Genomic DNA, 21694 nt, shown 5'->3' on the forward strand with positions numbered 1-21694 from the left:
AGGGCTTGTCTCTTTATTTGTTTGTCTGTTTTGGGTTTTTGTTGTTGTTGTTTTTTTCTGAGACAGGGCTTCTCTGTGTAGCTTTGGAGCCTGTCCTGGAAACTCACTCTATAGACCAGGTTGGCCTTGAACTCACAGAGATCCGCCAGCCTCTGCCTTCCGAGTGCTGGGACTAAAGGTGTGCGCCACCAACGCCTGGCCTTGTCTTTGCCTCCTGAGTGCTGGGTTTAAAGACATGCATTGCCACCACCCAGTCTTGTCTCTTTATTTGTAAGAGGGGTTGATATTGCACTTTTCAGAGCTATTTGAAGAAAAATACTGAGACAGATTCTAGGAACCAAGAACAGGCGGTCGTCCCTTCCTTCCCATCGCCAGACCCCTGGGTGGGGGAAGAGCCTGGGGTGAGCTGGGAGCCCAACACAGGGCCTTCAGGTCTGCGGGCTGAATCATAATCTGGACCAGGGACCCTCTAAGGATTGGATTCATTGCTTGAACCAGAAGTGGGGAAGTACTCGGAACTAAACCATGGTGTTTACAGTGTTGTGATGTGCTCTGGCCAAACAAAACAGCCTTGGAAAGGGAGCAGGGTGGAGTATGCAGAGGGGACAGTGGCCCAGGCACACCGCCTCACAAAGAACCCTTCCCACCCCACAATGTCCTGTGCATCCAGACTTACGTTTTTTCCAGACTTGAGAACTATCTTTTCTGCATTGATGTGGTCCAGGAAGTTAGGGTGATGCTTTCTTCTTCGATAATCCTCTTCTGTAAAGGGAACCTCGGTGTCGTCCTAAGGAAGCACAAGTCTAGAGTCAAGGGATGCTGCACAGCTCCTCCCAGCCCAGCGGAAGCTCAACACTACCTGGTTCCCAAGAATGAAACCCAAATCTCCAAACAGACAGAGGAACCCTGGCAGCACCAACTTCAGAAAGTGATAATTATTTTCTGAGACGGACATACCAAGGACTCTGTAAATGCACTCCATGGCACATGCAATTATTATATGCCAACTGAAACATAAAATATTCTTAAAAAAAAAAACAAACACACAACGCTGGGTGGGCCTCTAGGCCTGTGTGGGGTCATCTTGTCTGGGTTGTGCTTTGGGATGAGCAGGAAAGTCACCTTGATGTGACCTCAAAACAAACGAAAACAAGACCCGCAGGGGTCCTTGACTGTTCAGGTTCAGCTGCAGACACCAAAGGAAATCATGGGCACGGATGGCAGTAGGCTCTGCTCACAGATGTGATCTGGCTTTGGGCATTGCCCAGCAATCAGTCTTTCTATTAGTTATGGCTGTGTATTGAATGTTAGCAAGACTGCTAGCCAAAAGGCCCAACTGAAGTTTTGTGGATACTAAATGTTAGCATCCAGGAACACCTGGCAGAGTGTGTCACCTCTCCACACATGGCAAGCAGTACCCTGGCTCTGTGGGCAGTCACCAAAGGTCCCTTTAAGAGACAAGCTCAGCCAGTCTGGTCTACAAGAGCGAGTTACAGGACAGGCTGCAAAGCTACGGAGAAACCCTGTCTCCAAAACAAAACAAAACAAAACACAAACAAAAACAAAAATAAAAGAGAGATACGAGCTCCGCCTCCTTCCCCTCTCTCTTTCTGCCATTCCTCTGAGGAGGCAGGCAGGTAGGTCTTGTAAGAAAGCCAGGCCTCCAGAATCTTTTCCCCAGGACTGCGACCACCCCAATCACCATGAGGAAGCAGAAACTTGATGCAAACAGCAAGAGGTTTTAATGAAAGGTGGACGTTTGTACAAACGGGCTCTCTCAGCATGCAGGCTAGAGAGCAGCCCCGTCCCCCAGGCACAGGCGTTTTTTAAAGGCAAAAACCACAAGCTTAGGGAGGGGCGTGACCAGAGTCTTGAGTTCCTAGGAGGCCCTGTGTCTTGAGGCTGGGAATCAGATGGCCTCCTGACCCACCAGTTGTAAAACCTGCAGACCTCAGGATATGCTTATCTTGCTTGAGCAAATGGTAGCTATCTCTTTGTTCCATAGGGACCCTTAATTGTTAATTATTGACACATTGGCCTGTGGGGCAATATGTTTCCTCCATGAGCCCCTCGGGGAGGGTGGCCATCTGGGAATTCTTGGTACCCAGTTATCTTATGGTTTTGTAAGCTGGTAAATTCCAGGCCCTAAGTCATAGTAGTGGCCTTAGTTTCTGCGTTAGGCTGCCCTACATTCAGTTTGGAGAGTTTCCTTATCTGGGCTATATTTCTTTGCTAATTTTCAAATCTTTTCAGTATGTGTCTTTCTCTTCCTCTCTTCTCTCTCCCCCTACTCCCTTCCCTTCACCCAGTAAAACTTCCCAAGTGAGTTCTGCCTGCTTGGAGTGTTTATCTCTCACCCGCCATGGGATTCACCAAGGTCCTCCTCTGTGCCATGTATCATCATAACACTAACAAAATGGAGGCCTTTTGTTTGTTTTTTGACGTAGGGTCTTAGGTTGCCCAGGCTGGCTTTGCATTTGATAAGTACCCAAAGGAACAAAAACCCACAAGAGGCACAGTGTGGCTGCTTTTAATCTCAGCATTTGGGAGGCAGAGGCAGGACGATCTCTGAGTTTGAAGCCAGTCTGGTCTATAGAGCAAGTTCTAGGATGGCCACGAATACACAGAGAAACCCTGTCTCTAAAAACCAAAAGTAAATAAGCAAACAAATAAATAAAAATTAACAATGTAAGAATTGTGTGGCATGTAAATATTTGTTTGGAACCTGCAGCTCACTTTTGCAGGGCCTGAGGAGCCCCATAGCTCTCTCTCCAAGCCCCGCCCTCTCAGAGATTCTTCAACAAATAAAAGGCACCCAAAAGCCAAGTTCTGCATCCTTGGTGGCTGCAGCAGCTCCTTTCCGGAAGTTTCCAACAGCCTAAGTCCCTGCCTAAAGTGTTTAGTTTTTGACCATACTGGGGCACAAACCCAGCTTGTCTCGGACACGTCATCACTCCTCACCTATAGGCTGTATAAACTTCCTGCTGTAATTCAGGCTCATGACATCTCTGGCCTAGGTCTCTGGGACTGGAGAACTCACCCAGGACTTGCTTTGCTCAAATAAACCTGTTCTTTTACTTTTTAAATTTGGCTTGATCAGGCTTACTGCATTGGTGGAGAAACCTATTATCGAGTTACAGAAAAGCTATTAAGTATGAATGGCAAGGTGGTCCCCCTCTCCTCTGTGTGTGTGTGTGTGTGTGTGTGTGTGTGTGTGTTGGCAGACGTTCGGATAAACATGCATGGGTATCTTCTTCTGCTGAGCTATCTCCTGAACCCACGAATGACGTTTTCTATGCCAGTAAATCATATCTGCAAATTTGTTGAGTTAAGAAGAGATTCTCACAGTCAGCTCCCAGCAGAGTAGAGGAAATGCTCTTGACTTTAAAAGGGACTCTGTGGGAAAACTACAGGATGCAGTTAAGGCCTAAAGTCATGTCACAATCTATTTGGCTGGCTCTATATTTGGAGTGAATTACAAAGTGGAAGAAAAGGGCCAGGTGTTGAAATCCCAGTATGAGAGAGAGGTGGAGGCAGGAGGATCAGAAGTTCAAAGTCATCCTCGGCTGCAGAGTGAGTTTGAGCCTCTCTGGGCTACCTGGGCTCCTGCTCCATGTGACTGCTCCAAGGTGGGATCTGGAAGAAGATGAAGGCAGGAGCCGGATGGTCAGGGCTGTGGGCTGTGTTGGGGAATATAGATGATCCTGAAAGTTATAGGTAATTGGAAGGGGTGGAGTTGTGTGTCTATATGTGTGTACATACATCCACAATGCCTGAAAATATTCACATGTGAATGTGGACATACAGGCTCCATGGCCTGCAGGTTAAAACTCAACTCTGTGTATCAGTTCTCTCCTTCCACCTGGTCTGAAAAAGGATCTCTTTGTTTTTGTTTTCTGTTGATGAGCCAACAAGCTTTCAGGACCTCAAACTTCCAGGGACTTTCTTGTCTACACAGGAGCTCTGAGATGACTGACATTCCCACTGTGTGTTTGGCTTTAATAGGGTTCTGAAGATTCAAACTCAGGCACCACTGCAAGCCCCTTTGCTCACTGGCAGATGCCCTGAGCCAGGACCCACACTTTTTAAGCTCCCAAGCAGCAAGATCGGAATTACATTGTAACAAGGCTGTCATGGACCTCTGATCGGAAGGAACTCACAATGTAAAGAATAGAATCCTCCACTAGGTGGAGATAAACCTTTGTTTCCCCGGTTAATCCGATGGGGGCAATTCAAGGACGGGCTTCACCTTAAGATAATGTGCTTTTCCTTTCTGGAGTCCACACTGTCCCCAATGCTTCTGTTTGTGTCCTCTCAGAAATTCTTTTATTAATGAACCTCAACAGGGAACCCCAACTTCCAGGTGTCATATGATGGCTCTGTTGGGACTCCCCAAGATTTCTAACAAAACTTCTGTTCTTCCCTTTAATGCTTTTATTGGCAGAGAAAATAAACCCATTCCTGCATCCTTAGATGGCATCAACTGCAGAAAGCATCTATCCAGCAAATTTCATAGTCAGGGAAGCTGACAGCTGAGCTAGAAAGTTGCCATGGATACAAAGATGGGCTGGTGACACATTTTGGATGATGAGTTAAGAACATTGGCTAATAAACTGCTGGATAAATGAAAGGGTGAATGGGTGGATGGGTGGACGGGGTGGGTGTGGTGGGTGTGGTGTGTATATTTGGGTGGGTTGATGGAAGGATGGATGGATAGATGGGAGAGGGACTGGAGCAAACCCAGTACTGGTGATTCTCTTAGGAGAAACACAGAAAAAATTAGTTTGTGAAGGAAGATACAGCTACTCCATCATTCTGTGTACACGGCAGATCCTGGACAAATTACATATTACACAATTGACTGTCTTTTTACACCTATATGTCCAGCCCATAGACAGGGTTGCCAGATAAACGAGAAACAAACAGGACATCCAGGGTAAACAAACGAATACATTTTTAGAGTAGGTACCCTGAAAGAATATTTGTGCTAAAACTTAGTCACGACATAGCAGAAGCTTAAGTGGAGCTGACTGCTTTTGGCTAGTTAGTTACTAGTTGTGACAACGAGAATCTGTCAGTCAGTCTTGTTCTGACAATTTTGCTGAGTTAGCACCATCCCTTGTTTCTTTATTCACCCACAGAACATAGCTAGACTTTATAAAAAAAACAAATAGGGGGCCAGTGAGGGTGGCTTCACAAGTGAAGGTCCCTTCTGCCAAGCCTGATGACCAGAGCCACGGATCACTGTCAGTGTGTGTGTGTGTGTGTGTGTGACCCTGCACACCACTCATAGTGTTGTGATGGCTAAGGAAACTCCATTTTACACAAGGTATCCATCTTGGTCCCAAATAACTATTTGTCTCAACCTCAAGTCACCAGAAGGTAAGTTCCTATTAACCCTGACACAGTGACTCCCCAACCCAGAAATATGCAGCCCTGACCATCCACTTGTTATGATATGTCTGATTTTTTTTTTTGCTTCTGTAACCTGCTTATGCAGACATTCAAGGACTATTTTGAGGTCACCTTGAATACCTGATCTTGGCAGAGCAGAATAGCCTCGGCTTGCTTGTACAGACAATCAGGGACTTCTTGTGGTTTTCACCTTTAAAAATCCTTCTCTCCTCACCTCCCTTAGAGACGTGGCAGTCTCTAGTTTGGCTCAGTGACTGCTGTCCGGCTAGCGGTATCGACAAATTTAACTAATTATAATCCAGATTGTGTCTGTGGTCTTTTTGCGGGGGAGGGGGGAGGAGTCTCAAACTCCATAACATTGTCATCTCTTCAGATGTAGTGACTGCCATTGATGGGTACGTATGCCACCATATTTAGCTCGCTGTGCTGTTTGCAGTGGCCTTACTTCCACCCGTGTTCCACAGACCCTTAGGGAATACACTGCGCTGTGACTTCGGGAGGGCTACAGTGTCCTGGGGCAATAAGAACTTTAGCTCCACCATAACTGTGAAGGTCTGCCTTCATTGTCAGTTTAACCATATTTGGAGTCAGCTGTGAGAGCCACTGTGGGGCGTACCTGTGAGAGCATTTCCAGAGAACCTGAGGAAGGCAAAGCCACTAGAATGGGGTCCCTGACTGAATGAAAAAGGGGAGAAAATGAGCTGAGCAGCAGCATCTGTCTCTCTCTGCTCCTTGATGGCAGACACAATGTGACCAGCTGCCTCCACACGTCTACTCCATGACCGTTCATAGCGATTCAGTGAGGCAAGATAAATATACTCCTTCTGCCAGGTGTGGTGGCACACACCCTTGATCTCAGCACTAGGGAAGCAGAGACAGACAGATCCCTGTAAGTTTAAGGCCAGACTGGTCTTCATAGCAGTCCCAGGCCAGCCAGGGTAGACAGAGACCTTGTCTCAAAAAACAAAGAGGCAGGCAGTGGTGGCACACACCTTTAATCCCAGCACTAGGGAGGCAGAGGCAGGTGGATCTCTGTGAGTTTGAGGCCAGTCGGCTCTACAAAGCAAGTTCCAGGACAGCTAGGGCTGTTACACAGAGAAACCCTGTCTTGAAAAACACCAAAACAAACAAACCTTCCTCAACTTGCTTTTGATAGTCTGTCAGAGCAATGAGAAAAGTAACCAATGCAATAACCTTGGACCCTTACCATAGACATGGTCAGGCCTTGACCAAAGCCTTGTACGTAGTAGCAGCATTGCCCACCAGGCAGAGTTTTAAAGTTTGTGGTGGTTGTAGCTGGGGGTAGCTCGATGGCAAAGTGCTTGTCTGTCATACACAAAGCCCTGGGTTTGAGCCCTAGCACCACACAAAAAATTGAGTATGGCCACAAATGCCTATAATACCAGCTCTCTGGGTATAGAGGCAGACGGATCTAAAGTTAAAGCCAACCTTGGCTATATAGTGAGTTTGAGGCCAGCCTGGACTATATGAGGTGCTGTCTCAGAAAACAAAACAACATGCACAAGAACCAGCAAGCCTTGGTGGTATGTAAAATAATAAACTCTTAGCTGGGCGTTGGTGGCGCATGTCTTTAATCCCAGCACTCAGGAGGCAGAGGCAGGCAGATCTCTGTGAGTTCGAGGCCAGCCTGGTCTACAAGAGCTAGTTCCAGGACAGCCTTCAAAGCCACAGAGAAACTCTGTCTCAAAGAAACCCAAAATAAATAAATAAATAAAATAAACTTTAGATTTGAATGTAGTTAGAGTTGATGAACTCTGTTGAATGCTTGAGGTGGGGTGGCGTTCAGTGTAGGGGTACACAGCTCACTGTGAAGAAAAGCTAACAGTCCACTCACAGGGTCCAGAGGCTTGGATCTCGCCCACGTCATCACCGTCGACAGCAAAATGAACACCTTTCTCTTTTCAAAATGGGCGACTTCTTCACTCAAGGCTGTGGGGCCGAAATATAGAGCAGTCATTTGAATCCATAGAGGAGGTTTATTTTTTGCTTTGTTTTAAACATTTTAATTCTATTTTTAATATGTGTGTGTGTGTGTTGGGTGTGGGTATTTCCATGTGACTGCAGGTGCCAGCAGACCTTAGAGGCATCAAATCCCCCTGGAGCTGGCCTTACAGGTGGTTGTGAGCTGCCCAAAATGAGTGTTGGGACCTCTGCAGAAGGCTGCACGTCAGAGGGCAAAGGCCTTCTGGGGTTTCACAGAAGCCATTTCTTTGTAGTTTTAGGCTTCAGGTGTGGATGTAATTTAGGATGTGTCTTCCCTTCACACTGCAGTCAGCTTGGGGGGTGGGAGTGGGGACTCCGCTTTGGGGGCCCAAGGGCTGTGATAGAGAACATAGGCCGGTGGAAATGCAGGTCATGAACCAAGTGTGATGGGTGTGTAGAACAGACATGCACAAAGGGCAGTGACCGTGTCACTAATGGAGGGTTTTGTCATAGGCTATGGCGAGCCTGCCAGAGTCGGGGTGTATGGCTGCACTGAGGTAGTCTTGCTCTTGGATGATTTTGCTGAGGTACCCTGGGAGGACAGAGGGTTCTTGGAGCATCAGGCACATTTGCGTTCCCGTTAGGGGACTCCTTACACAGCAGCATACTGAGGGGCTGGTGTCCCTGCTGGGAAAATGCAGGGACTTACCCTCAGATGGGAAAGCATGGCTGAACTCAGCGTCCATGCTGATCCCAACTTCAACTGTCACTTTGACATTTGCTTGTTTTTAATTCTAGTAAGAACATTGTCTTTTCTATTTAATTTTGCTCTTTCAATTTTTCCTCTCTGCTGTGCTTCACTTTGGCCTGTTTTGTGAGTGTTCGTCACATTTCTAGGGCTCTAACTGGGTCACCTTTTTAAAAATGTGTGCCGCTTATAATAGGTTGAACATGCTCTGCCTGTTCCCCCTTAGAAGCAAGCAGTCCTTGTATGCAAATCTCTTCCCCTCGCTGCCAGGAGTTCATTCCTTTCTTCTGTACCATTTTGCCTTCCTTTAGCAGTATCCATGAAAGGTGAGGTAGAAGAATTCTAAAACATTTCAAAACAATAAAGTGTTGGTAAAAAGAAGTGTTCGTTATGGAGGGTTACTTCTTCCTTCCTTCCTTCCTTCCTACCTTCCTTCCTTCCTTCCTTCCTTCCTTCCTTCCTTCCTTCTCTCTCTCTCTCTCTCTCTCTCTCTCTCTCTCTCTCTCTCTCTCTCTCTCTCTCTTTCTTTCCCTGTCCTCTAGTCTGGCCTCCAACTAGCTCTGTCACTAGGGATGACCTTGAACTTCTGATTCTGTCTCCACCCCCAAAGGCATGATGCATGCACCATCATGCCTGCTTTATGCACTGCTGGGGATTGAACCCCTGTTAGGCAAGCACTCATTTGAGCCATTATCTCCAACCATGTTGTCTGTCTTTCTTTTCTATCCTTGCCCCACCTGTCTTTCATTTTTTGCTATTTTTTTGACAGTTTTGTTGTGTAGGCAGCTTGGTTTCAGAATCTCAATCTGTTGTGGGATATTTGTACACTGTGTGAAGATATATGGCTGTGATTGGTGCAATAAAGAGCTGTATGGCCAATAGCTAGGTAGGGCGATTGGGTGGAGTTTCTGGGGAGATGGAGGAAGAGGAATCTAGGCTTGAGAATTACATCAGGAGATGCCTACGAGACAAAAAGGAAGTCAGACACACAGAATGAAAGAAAGGTAAAAAGCCATATGTTGAATGTAGATTAATAGAAGCAGGTTAGTTTATGAGAGCTAGTGGGACAAGCCTAAGATAAGGCAGAGCCTTTATAATTAATAGTCTGCATGTTGTCATTTGTGAGCTGGTGGCCTAAAGAAAAATCCAGCTGTACGATCATCTCACCATCCTGAGTACCACATTTGGAATTAAGAATATATATTTCGGGGCTGGAGAGGTGGCTCATCAGTAGGTTAAGAACAAGTAGAAGACCTAAGTTCAATTCCCATTGTGCCCATGGCAGTCACTCTCAACTTTCTATATCTCCAGTTCAAGGAGACACGATGCTTTCTTCTGGTCTCTGTTGGCACACACACACACACACTGTGCATACTCAATGTTTTTTTTTTCTTCAAAGAATATACATTCATTTAAAAACAACAACAACAACAACAAGATCTAGCTAGGTGAGGTGACACATGCCTTCCTTTGATCCCAGCACTCGGGAGGCAGAGGCAGGCAGCTCTCTGTGAGATCAAGACCAGCCTGGTCTACAGAGCAAGTTCCAGGACAGACTCCAAAGCTACACAGAGAAACCCTGTCTCAAAGAAAACAAACAAACAAACAAAATTAAATAAATAAAAAATATTTTTAAAAAGGGAAAAAGAAAGAAAGAAAGACAAGATCTAAAAATGTGTCTGGGGTAAAAAGACAAAGTCCCTGAGTGCTCTTTCTAGGCTCACCCACCGAAGTGGCCTAGTGACTATGGCAACAGAATGAAGTGGCTCTGACCATATTTTCTTGCACAGAAACACTCTACCTCACAAGCTATAGACTTTAGTTAAACTGTTTCCTTCAAGCAGAGAGGTGAAGTTTTCTTAAAGAGATAAGAAAAAAAGAAGGAAGGAAAGAAAGAAAGAAAGAAAAGAAGAAAGGCTGCTCTACACTTAAATCCCAGGAGAAGCAGTGCAATGGCCCAGTTTGGGAATTGTTTACTTTTCCTGGAGGAGTCATGGGGTCATCCTCTGATGGGCTGATGCTTATCTTTCACAGCTGAAAGTCTATGTTTACTGTCTAAAATCCACAGCCAAGGACCATGTGGCTGGGGCAGGCAAGCATAGGAAACAGCTTAGTAAAATGCATTCAGTAGCCTGAGACCCTTAGCTGCATGGACTCACCCCTTTCCAGACAATGCATCTAGCAACCTGGTGGCAGCTTAGAACTCCTCTCCACACCAGGCTCCTTCACTTTAAACAATAGACCTGTACTCCTCTTAGTGACCCTCAAATGATGGCCCAATTCTTTTTAAACATGTCCCAGATCATATCTTGAAACCAAGACAAAATAGGCAGATCTAGGCTGAAACTTTAAGTGCGAGTGTGCGTGCGTGCGTGCGTGTGCGTGTGTGGTGTGTGTGTGTGTGTGTGTGTGCGTGCATATGTGTGTGTGTGTGTGTGTGTGTGTGTGTGTGTATGTGTGTGTGTGTATTTGCCTCTGTGCAGAGGACAGAGGAAAGTCTGTGAGAAATCACTTTTCTGCTTCTGTCACATGGGCCCTGGGGAAGGAATTCTAGTTGTCAGGTTTGGTGGCAAGTGCCTTTACTGAATGACCTTTTAGAGAGCGTTCTCTATTCACAGTCTTTATGCCTATGCATAATTGGACATGCATAGGATCAAAACCAAGTGCATCATGGGAAGGGGAATGCACAGTGAGTTACAGATCTGAAATCTGTCAATCAAAACAGAGAACCAGCCTCACCTGTCCCTTAGCAATCAAATGATGGGGGTAGTGCTTCTGTGTATGTGTTTGACTTATTGGATGACAAAGTACTGTTTGGCCAATGAGGAAGAAAGATAGGTGGGACTAGCAGTCAAGGAGGATTCTGGGAAATGTAGTAAAAGATCCTGGCAGAAGCCAGGCTTTGGTGGTGCACACCTTTAATCCTAGCACTCGGGAGGCAGAGGCAGGTGGATCTCTGTGAGTTTGAGGCCAGCCTGGTCTCCAGAGCAAGTGCCAGGATAGGCTCCAAAGCTACACAGAGAAACCCTGTCTCGAAAAACAAAACGAAACAAAACAAAAATCCAGGCAGACTCAGTATATAAGCAAGGGCAAGAAGGAAGTCATCCCTTTCGATCTTCCTCCTATTCTCTGCTCTGAGCCACCATGTGATCCCCAGATAAGGACGCCAGTGGAAGGCGTACTGCCTAAGGTAAATCCTATAAAATATATAGATTTATGATAATTAAGACTGAGCTAGCAGATGAGAAATCCTAGTCATTGGCAAAGCAGCATTTGTACCTAATAGAAGTCTCTGTGTGTTATTGGGACCTTAACATGGAAGCAGGGCTTGGGTGGCTTGGAGTAAAGACTTATTGTTACAACCAAAGGCCTCTTTCTCTTGAGCCTCATAAAAGAAAGCCCCAATCAACAATTAGGGCCCTTGAATACGATAACTCATGTGGCCCACTTTAAACAAATTATTTATTCTGGGTGTGCCTAGTGGCGCACACCTTTAATCCCAGCACTTGGGAGGCAGAGGCAGGTGGATCTCTGTGAGTTTGAGACCAGCCTGGTCTACAAGAGCTAGTGCCAGGATAGGCTCCAGGGGCTACAGAGAAACTCTGTCTCGAAAAACCAAAAAAGAAAAAAATGATTTATGTGTGCAGGTGTTTCGCCTGCATGGATGCGTGTCCATTTGTATGCTGTGGGAGGAAGCCAAAGGCCTGGAGAGGGAGCTCAGTGGTTAAGAGCCTGCCACCTTGACTGCCCCGCCATAACAAACTGTACCTTGAACTAAGCCAGAATAAACCCTTTCTCCTTTAAGCTTTGAAGCCTGTCCTGGAACTCACTCTGGAGACCAGGCTGGCCTCAAACTCACAGAGATCCACCTGTCTCTGCCTCCTGAGTCCTGGAATTACAGGTGTAATTCCTGGCACCCAGCTGCCAGGGTGTTCCCCGCCCCGAGACAGGGTTACTCTGTGTAGCTTTGGAGCCTATCCTGGCACTTGCTCTGGAGACCAGGCTGGCCTCGAACTCACAGAGATCTGCCTGCCTCTGCCTCCTGAGTGCTGGGATTAAAGGCGTGTGCCACCAATGCCTGGCCTGCCAGGGTGTTTTTAATCACAGCAACAGCAGCAGCAAAGAAACTCAGACACCGAGCTCCACCATAAGACCCACAACAAAACACCACCAGACTTCTGCTTCTCCATCCACAGGCGCCTTGGCTCCCACAGACTTCAAACTTTAGGTACTTCTCAGACCAGTTACTCCATGCCTCCTAAGGTGACTGCACATAAACAGTGCCCCTTGAGATTATAAAGGGTTAACTGGGAGGTGGGACTATAGCCTTTTTCCATCCCTAGAGGTTCCTCATAGCTCACTGACCAGAGACTGCCCATACGGCTTCTTCCACTTGCTGCGTATTTTCCGTGATGTTATAGATGACAACATCACACTCCAGCAGACGCTCGAGGAGGTTTTCTCGGCTGATAGTCTGAAGAGAAAAGCAATAATAGTCCCTTTGTGTTAACAGGTTGACAAGGGAACCTGGATGTCTAGATGGCTTGACAGCCTCTGAATTAGTTCTGTCCACACCAGGAGATCCCCATAGGGAGCATTTGTAGAGGTGTTTCTATTAAAATGAAATCTCAGCTCTTGTTCATGTGTAATTCACAAGTAACAAAGATATCATTGAAAACAGCCTGGAATGGATGGTTTTAAAAACTGCAAAACGTAGCCGGGTGTTGGTGGAGCACACCTTTAGTCCCAGCACTCGGGAGACAGAGACAGGCGGATCTCTGTGAGTTTGAGGCCAGCCTGGTCTATAGCGCGAATTCCAGGACAGGCTCCAAAGCTACACAGAGAAACTCTGTCTTGAAAAACAAAACAAAACAACAATAACAACAAAACCCCACAAAACAAATAAAAACTCTGCAAAAACGTGGGCTGGAGATGGATCAGTCAGTAAAGCCTTGTTGAAAGATTTTAGTTTGCTGAGAGAAAAAGTTTTGAAAGATTTTAGTTCACAGAGGGAAAAGGTTTCCACAGGCCTTGGCCCATTACCAGGAAGGTGGCCCCAGCCCCGGGCACACTCTATGGTTTAGACGGGGGCAATCGCCAAGACAACTCTCTTTGGGTCACACCTGGCTGGCCAGCAGACAATCAAGGACTCTCCAGAGTACATTCTATGGTTTTTCCTTTGTAGAAAACCAGGTCACACCTAGGTGACCTCGTTAATATGAAATCATACTTTGTAATCAATCACTTTGTAATCAATCGCTTTGTGCCCCTTGCCTGTATGCTGATCTGCGGGTTTTTCCTATATATAAGGAGCTTGCACCCCATGCTGGGATGTGCAGCTTTCCCGATATTGCTGACACCCTAATGCACATTCGTTCAGTAAACCCTCTTGCTTTTGCAGCTCTTGGTCTGGTTTCTGAGTCTCAGGGGCTCCTCAGGATCCTGAGGCCCTTAGGAGTCTGGGGGTCTTTCATTTTAAGTGTGAGGACCCCAGTTTGGTCCGCAGAACTCACATAAAAATGGAGTGCTGGCTAGGATGGCTCCCACTTGCAAAGCTGGGGAGGTGGAGTGGGGAGGATTCCTGAGGCTTCCTCATCAGCCAGCCTCGACTACTGGGTGAGCAGGCCAAGGAGACACTGTCTCAGAGGAGGAAGACACCCAGTTTCCACACAGGAATGTGTGTGTACATGTTTCTCCAGCCCCTTTCTGGTCCCTTGGCATTCATCTTCAGTAATTTGCTTGGGTGACTATAGCAAAGTGCAAGAAGACGCTGAGTGCCTTAAGTAACAGACATGTACTACCCCGCTCTCTTAGGGTCACCACTGCAACTTGGGTAGGAAAGGGTTTATTTCATTCACAGTTCCATATTATAGTTTGTTAGCAAAAGCAGTGAGGGCGGGAACTCAAGCAGGGTAGGAACCTGGAGGCAGGAACCGATGCAGAGGCCATAGAGGGGTGCCGCTTACTGGCTTGCTCTCCATGGCTTGATCAATCTGCCATCTTTTAAAAAATTTATTTAACTTTATTTCATGTGCATTGGTATGAAGATGTCAGATCCCCTGAAACTTCAGTTATAGACAGTGGTGAGCTGCCATATGGGTGCTGGGAACCAAACCCAGGTTCGCTGGAAGGGCAGCAAATGCTCTTAACCACTGAGCCGTTTTTCTAGCCCCATCAGCCTGCTTTCTTGTAGAACCCAGGACCACATGCCCAGGGATGGCTCCACCCACAATGGGCTGGGCCCTCCCCATCAATCACTAATTAAGAAAATTTCCTGCAGGCTTGTGTACAACCCAATTTTATGGAGGCATTTTCTTAATTAAGGTTCCCTTCTCTCAGATGACTTTAGCTTGTGTCAAGTTGACATAAAAGCATCTAGCACAACCATTATCTAGAGCAGTGTTTCTCAACCTGTGAATTGAGACTCCTTTGGGTTCACAGAGGTCACCTAAGCCTGTCAGAAAACATATATATCACTGGACGGTGGTGGTGTAAGCCTTTAATCTCAGCACTAGGAAGGCAGAGGCAGAGGAAGGTGGATCTCTGTGAGTTTTAAGCCAGCCTGTTCTACAGAGGGAGTTCCAGGACAGATTCCAAAGCTACACAGAGAAACCCTGTCTCAAATATATATCCATTCCCAACAGTAGCAATATTGCAATTATGAAGTAGCATCAAAAATAATGAAGAACTGTATTAGAGGGTCACAGTATCAGGGAGGTTGAGAACCACAGCTCTAGAGGCTCAATTCCAAGGCCAAGGTGTCCCAAGAGGGTTGGCTCCTGAGAGGTGGAGGAGAGAATTCACTCTTTCCCTCTCCTTTAGCTCCCAGGGCGTGATGGCAAGTGCTGCTATTGTGTAGCTTCACAGAGACATGGCTCCCATCTCTGACTTGATGCTCTCACTGTATGTTGCCCTGTGTGCTTCCCCCTTGCACAGTCAGCCCAGAAAAGGACCCTTTAAGAGGCCAATGTCATAAGTTGAGTTGTCTCCTCTTCCTGAAAGGATATTTTTCTTAGTCAGTGTTCTATTGTTGTGAAGAGACACCATGGCCAAGACAACTTATAAAAGGAAGCATTTAATTGGGGGTTTGCTTACAGTTTCAGAGGGCCAGGGTCCTTATCAATCATGGTGGGAGCATGGCAACAGGCAGGCAGCCACGTGCTGGAGCAAAAGCTAAGAGTTCACATCTGATCCACAAGCAGGAGGCAGAGAGAAAGACACTGGACCTGGTGTGGACTTGTTTTGGTTTTTCGAGACAGGGTTTCTCTGTGTAGCTTTGGAGCCTATCCTGGCACTCGTTCTGGAGACCAGGCTGGCCTCGAACTCACAGAGATCTGCCTGCCTCTGCCTCCCGAGTGCTGGGATTAAAGGCGTTTGCCACACCACTCCTCTTTCCCCTAAGGTACATATGTGTGGCCATATGCTTGATGCTCCATAGAGAGAAGGGTTTCAAGAGTTTGGAAGTCAAGACTAGACAGGTCTATTCCAAGAATATCTCTCGTAAATGCTTTGCTAAGGCCCGGGATTGAAAGCGGAGACTTTAAATTGTGGTATTCTCTGGCACAGTAGAAAGATATGTCCTAGGCTGGGGAGATGTCTCAGAGACTACGAGTACTTGCTGCTCAGCCATGAGGACCTGAGTTCGGATCCCCAGCACCCATGTTAACCTGGATGCAGCAGAGAGATGAATGCAGAAGTCTGTAGAGATGGGAGGCAATGAAAAAAGGATCGCTGGACATCCATGGGCAGCCTGGTGTGGGCAGCAAAATCCAACAAAGCAACCCTGTCTCCAAGTGCAAGGCATGTACATGCCTGCAGTCATGCACACACATGAAACACAAAGACTGAAGAAAAAAAAAAAACCAACCAACATTTCCCTAGTCCCGTCATGGAACCCTGCCTGTAGAACAGAAGGGCTGAGATGGTACAGCTAACAGGTTGCCGAGGGGCTGGCACCAAAGGGATCCTGCCCTTGTCAAGTCCTCCGGAAAGCCCCGGGGGCTTACTGAATATGTCTCCACTGCGAAGTCCGGCCTGACACTTTCTGACTTGGCCAAGGTGCCCACGATCTGGAACGTGCCTTCCTTTACTTTTGCGGCAGAAGCCTCTGGGGCCGCGGGCTTTGGTTCATCTTCTTCTTCCTCCTCTTCTGTAATCTCTTCCAGTGACGCCCCGGCAACACAGTTAGAGAGGAACTGTAAGAGAATAGGAATATCTTGGATACTAAGCAGAGTTTTGAGCATGGGAAGCCAGTGAGTGACGATTCCAGACTCCAGCCTTTACTGAGTATCCCACATAGCCTGAGCAAAAGCCCTGAGCATCATGGTCACAACAAGGCTGATATGATGGTGCCCACAACACAGGACAGTGGTCACACACCAGAGGACATTGAGTAGCCCGCCGACGACACAGGCACAGAGGGCTTTAGCAGCTGCTTGCTTTAGCACTAGGTAAAGCTAAGCTGTGGTGAAAATGCAGTATGAACCCCTGAGGTAATTTAAAAATCAGCTTGGCAGCTGGGTGTGGTGGCACAGGCCTTTCACCCCAGCACTCTGGAGGCTGGTGGATCCCTGAGTTCAAAGTCTACAAAAACTGTTCCAGGAAAGCCAGGGCTACACAGAAAATACCCTATCTCAAAAAACCAAACAAACAAAAATCAGTTTGCCTATCCTTTACCCTTACCTCTCCCTCCCTTTCCCCGACCTCTCTCTTTGTCATTCTCTTTCAAAGTAGAATTTCATGTATTTTAGGATGGCCTTGAAATTGCTATGGAGCCAAAGATGACCTCAGTCTCTAGTGCTCCTGCCTCCAACCCCTGAATGTGATCAGTCACATACCACCATACCTGTTTTGTGCCTGGTGGGCAAGCACCCTACTGGCTCAGCTATAACCCTATCCTAAAACTATCTAATGGTTACATCTAACACACACACACACACACACACACACACACACACACACACACACACACCACACACACACACACACACTCACACACACACCAGATGAAATTAAATCTAAAACATTATTGCGGTACTGGGGATCAAAAGCAGTTCCTTGCACGTGCTGGCCAAGATCACTACCACATCCTTTAGCCCTAAATGTTTTTTTTTTTTTTTTTTTTTTTGGTTTTTTTGAGACAGGGTTTCTCTGTGGCTTTGGAGGCTGTCCTGGAACTAGCTCTTGGAGACCAGCCTGGTCTCGAACTCACAGAGATCCGCCTGCCTCTGCCTCCCTAGTGCTGGGATTAAAGGCGTGCGCCACCACCGCCCGTCGCCCTGAATGTTTTACTTAATATAATAAACCCAAAGCACGAAGCTGGACGTTAATGGCTCATGCCTTTAATCCCAACACTCGGGAGGCAGAGGCAGAGGCAGGCGGATCTCTATGAGTTCGAGGCCAGCCTGGTCTCCAGAACGAGTGCCAGGATAGGCTCCAAAGCTATACAGAGAAACCCTGTCTTGAAAAACCAAAAAAAAAAAAAAAAAAAAAATCAAATAAACCCAAAGCACTCTTTGTCACTTAATACATAATCAATATAAATTATTATGGTTGTTCTGTGTCTTATTTATTTTTGGTTTTTCGAGACAGGGTTTCTCTGTAGGCTTCTAGCTGTCCTGGACTCACTCTGTAGATCAGGCTGTCCTTGAACTCAGAGATCAGCCTCCCTCTGCCTCACCAGTGCTGGGATTAAAGGCATGCACACACCACTGCCTGGCTTGTGTATTTTTAAACACAGGGCTTCAAACATGCTAGACAGATGCTCTACCACTGAGACGTTTCCTGTTGTGGGGTATTTACTAGAGAAGACTGGTCAAACATGAGTAAACCAATAGGAAGTCTTTATCAGCCATCTGGTGACTACACTGGCATGGAGGATCCCAGTGTAGCATTGAGCCTTTTTCAGGGTGAGCTTTTAAGCACAAAAACTATGTTCTCGATTGACACACTGCAGTTAACAAAAACAGTTAGCCAGAAGCAGAACTAAAAAAGCTAAACAGCAAGGTTAGTACATTTTGAGATGTTCCCAGAACTATCTGGACTTGGATGGGTTGGGCCTTTGAGTTTGTTTTGGCAGGTGATACTATTTATATGCTGAGTTTTATGGCCTGAATGGTACTTCCATCATGGAGTCAGTCGTGCTAGGGTCTCAGAGTGTACTAAGGTCTGGGGCCCTGTTACATTTTCCAGCCTCTATAAAAATTGATATTTTACTTCACACTTTTTAAAAAATAGACAATGTCTCACTGTGTATCTCAGGCTAGCCCCAGCTTCTGAAAGGTGGAGTTGCAGGGTGTCTTCTTTTTGTCAAATGCTGGTCTTTGGGATTCAATATGCATTTCAGTTTACTGTGCTTCTCTTGGGGACTAGCCATGCTCAAGTGACTACATGGGGCCAGTGGCCACTACTATGGAATAACAAAGTAGAATAATGATGTTGGCTAAGATTTACACTTATTTTTTAAGATTTAATCTGTTTTGGTGACTACCCTAATTGTCTTCCTAGAGCCTTCATCCAGTAACTGACGCAGAGAACCAAAGCCAAGCACTGGACTGAGCTACGGGAGTCCAGTTGAAGAGAGGGAGAAGGGATTATCTAAGCCAGGGGCTTCAAGATCATGATGGGAAATCCACGGAAACAGCTGACCTGAGCTTGTGGGAGCTCACAGAGTCTGGACCAACAACCAGGGCTCCTGCATGGGACCAAGCAAGGCTCTCTGCGTCTGGATGACAGTTGTGTAGCTTGGTCTTTTGTAGGGCCAGAGCAGTGGGTCCAGGACCTGTCCCTGATGCATGAACTGGCTCGTTTGAACCAATTCCCATGATGGTTTGCTTTGCCCAGCCTTGATTCCAGGGGGAGGAGCTTGGTCCTGCCTCAAATTGATATGCCATGCTTTGTTAACTCCCATGGGAGGTCTTACCCCTTCTGGATGGAGACAGAGAAGTGGATGGGGGCAAGTAGGAGGGAGGTGGGGGAGGGAACAGGAGGAGACGAGGGTGGGGAAAACTGTGGTTGGTATGTAAAAAAAAAAAAAAGATTTAATTTGTAATTTAAAACCTCTATCTCATTCCAGGGTCAATTAAAAATTTAACCACTATGAAAACAGGCTAACTAAGATCGTAAGTGAACAAAGGAAAAAGATAATAAAAGAAAAGCACTTCATTAAAAATATATCCAACTTTGAAGAGAGCTGCTTTCCTGGTGTCTTCACAGCCTTCTCTGCTGTACATTGCTTGTTCTGGTAAGAGCTTCCCTGGCAAATGGAAAGCATTAGCTGTCCATCTACATGCTCTTCTGTCTATACTAGTGCTATATTTGTGTAGCCATCCAGGCAGGTCACAGCCCCTCAATAATCCATGCCAGAATTTAATTTCACAACTGGCCATCTGATGAGTTGCTTTAAGGGATCACTGAGGGGTTGTTTCCACGCTCATTTTTAACACTCTTGGGAGGCAGGAAAGCTGACTTCTAATTGCAGATGCCAAGATTTAGTTATTTTATGCATATGAGTGTTTGCCTGTGTGTGTGTGTGTGTGTGTGTGTGTGTGTGTGTATGTGTGTATGTATGTATGTATGTATGTATGTATGTATGTATGTATGTATGTATGTATGTGCACCATGTGCATGCAGTGCCCACAGAGACCAGAAGAGGGCACAAGATCATCTTGGACTGGAGTTAGGTTGAGAGCTGCCAAATGAGTGCTGGAAATTGAATCTAGGTCATCTAGAAGAACAACTAGTGCTCTTAACCCTGAGCCATTTCTCTAGCCCCTAAAACACGACTTTCTTTCGACAAATGAACACTTTAAGATGATGGCTCCTAGGTTCTCTCTTGGATCTCTCTCTCTCTCTCTCTCTCTCTCTCTCTCTCTCTCTCTCTCTCTCTCTCTGTGTGTGTGTGTGTGTAATGTGTAGGCTAGAGGTAGAGAGGTGTCTTTCTCATTATTTAATTTTCGAGACAGAGTCTCTCACTGAACCCGGGGCTTGTCATCTCAGCTCGATTGGCTGGCCAGATCCCAGGATCTCCACGATTGCTTCCCAGTGCTACTACCTGCCCAGCTTCTACATGGATGATGGTGGTCAGACCTCAAGTCCTCATGCTTGTGCCTCACTTACCGTCTCCCGCTGGGCTGTCTCCTCAGCCCTCCTGGGTGTGACGAACCTTCATGGGACCTGGTCAAAAATTGTGCCTGGCACAAAATAGATGGATAAAAAAAGGTAGACGGTTGTGTCACGGGCGCGACATAATGATCGGACTTACAACTTGTCTGCTCCAGGTCCTGCCCGTTATTCCCTATACGATCTTTACACACCCTTTCCTCTCTCGAGCCTCGGTTTCCCCATACTAAACAAGTAGGGAGCGGAGAGTGGCTTGCAGTCTGCAAACACCTGGGTTTCCTGGAAGGAGCCTGGGGCAAGCGTGGTTAGGGACAGGTCCTGGAGGCACTGATGTGTCAGGATTGGAATCTTCCCCTGGGGAGGCTCCTAACAGCCTGGGGTGCAGACCTCTGAGGTGGGGACAGACCAGGGCCGCGGCTCACCTTTCCTATGTTTCCGCTGCTGTAGGTGTCCAACTGGTTTATGAACACCCTCTGCATCTTCAGAACTCGCTCAGTCGTCGCAGGAACTTCCTCTTCAGCCATGGTGGCGGCTGTCGTAGTTGCTAAGGTGAAAGAGTCCTGTCGGTTGCTAAGGAGGACAGGCGGGCACTCAGAGGGCTAGGCGGTCCGTCTCCCTGGGGCGTGGCTCGCCTTTGGGCGGGGCCTGTCCGGTGGGGAGGGCTCTAGGTAGGGCGAGTCTGAGGGGCGTGACTTTGGGCGTGGCCGTTGGGGGCGTGGCTGAAGGGAGGTGCTGTAGTCCCTGGAGAATGCTTTTCCTGGATTCCGGCGCTCAGCACTGCCTGCCGCTTGCAGGTTTCCTGTAAGACGGGTCTGTTCGAGGTTAAAGAAAAGCTGTTGTCACGAGTTTGGGCGTCCAGGACACGTGGAACCACAGAGTGAGGGCCCAGCACCACACCCGGGGCAGCCAGTTGCTGTTCGGCGCACAGGGTTCAACTGGCTTAGGATTTTGTCTTCTTTTGCTGTTTATTAAAGTGATAACACCGGATCAAAAGCAACTTGGCTTATAGCCTGCAGACCAGCATCCAGGGAAGTCAGGGCAGAAGGCAAAGAGCATGGGGAAACGCTGCTTTCTTCAACAACTCAGTGTCAGGGACCACAGTGATCTGCGCCCCCCCCCCCAATCTATGAAGAAAATGCCCCCACGAACCTGCCCGTAGGCCATTCTTATGGACATCTTCTCAACAGAGATTCCTCTCCTCAGACTGTTTCCTTGGACTCTAAGCCTTCCTGACTTCAACTCCCAAGTGCTTGGATGATGTGTGCCAACATGCCCAGACCAGACTGGCCTTGAACCCAGAGATCTACCTGCCTCTCCCTCCCTGCTGGGACTAATTAAAAGCGTGTGCCACCACTGACTAGCTGGATTTTTTTTTTCCTTAGAAGTAAAATCAAGGCTTAATTTTAAAACTGGCTTAGTTTAGGATGGAGGTCTTCGTGTGCATGCATTAGTGTGTATTTCACTGAC

At 47.0% G+C, this 21694-nt stretch overlaps 1 protein-coding gene across 4 annotated transcripts in view; it reads right to left on the reverse strand.

The window, feature by feature from the left end:
• The window catches only part of Ak7 (adenylate kinase 7), a 65050-nt gene extending 43371 nt beyond the window's left edge, over window positions 1-21679 (reverse strand). For all 4 annotated transcript variants that reach the window (XM_027416334.2, XM_035445489.1, XM_035445488.1 and 1 more), the window contains exons 1-5: window positions 20650-21679; window positions 16114-16302; window positions 12473-12581; window positions 7271-7365; window positions 677-787 (exon numbers count right to left, since the gene is read on the reverse strand). In XM_027416334.2, coding sequence (XP_027272135.1) covers window positions 677-787; window positions 7271-7365; window positions 12473-12581; window positions 16114-16302; window positions 20650-20751 — 606 coding nt within the window. In that variant the 5' untranslated portion in view covers window positions 20752-21679. The remainder of the gene's footprint in view (window positions 1-676; window positions 788-7270; window positions 7366-12472; window positions 12582-16113; window positions 16303-20649) is intronic.
• Window positions 21680-21694: the final 15 nt, after the last annotated feature.

Source organism: Cricetulus griseus, chromosome 5, assembly GCF_003668045.3.
Source record: "Cricetulus griseus strain 17A/GY chromosome 5, alternate assembly CriGri-PICRH-1.0, whole genome shotgun sequence".
Lineage (NCBI taxonomy): Eukaryota > Metazoa > Chordata > Mammalia > Rodentia > Cricetidae > Cricetulus > Cricetulus griseus.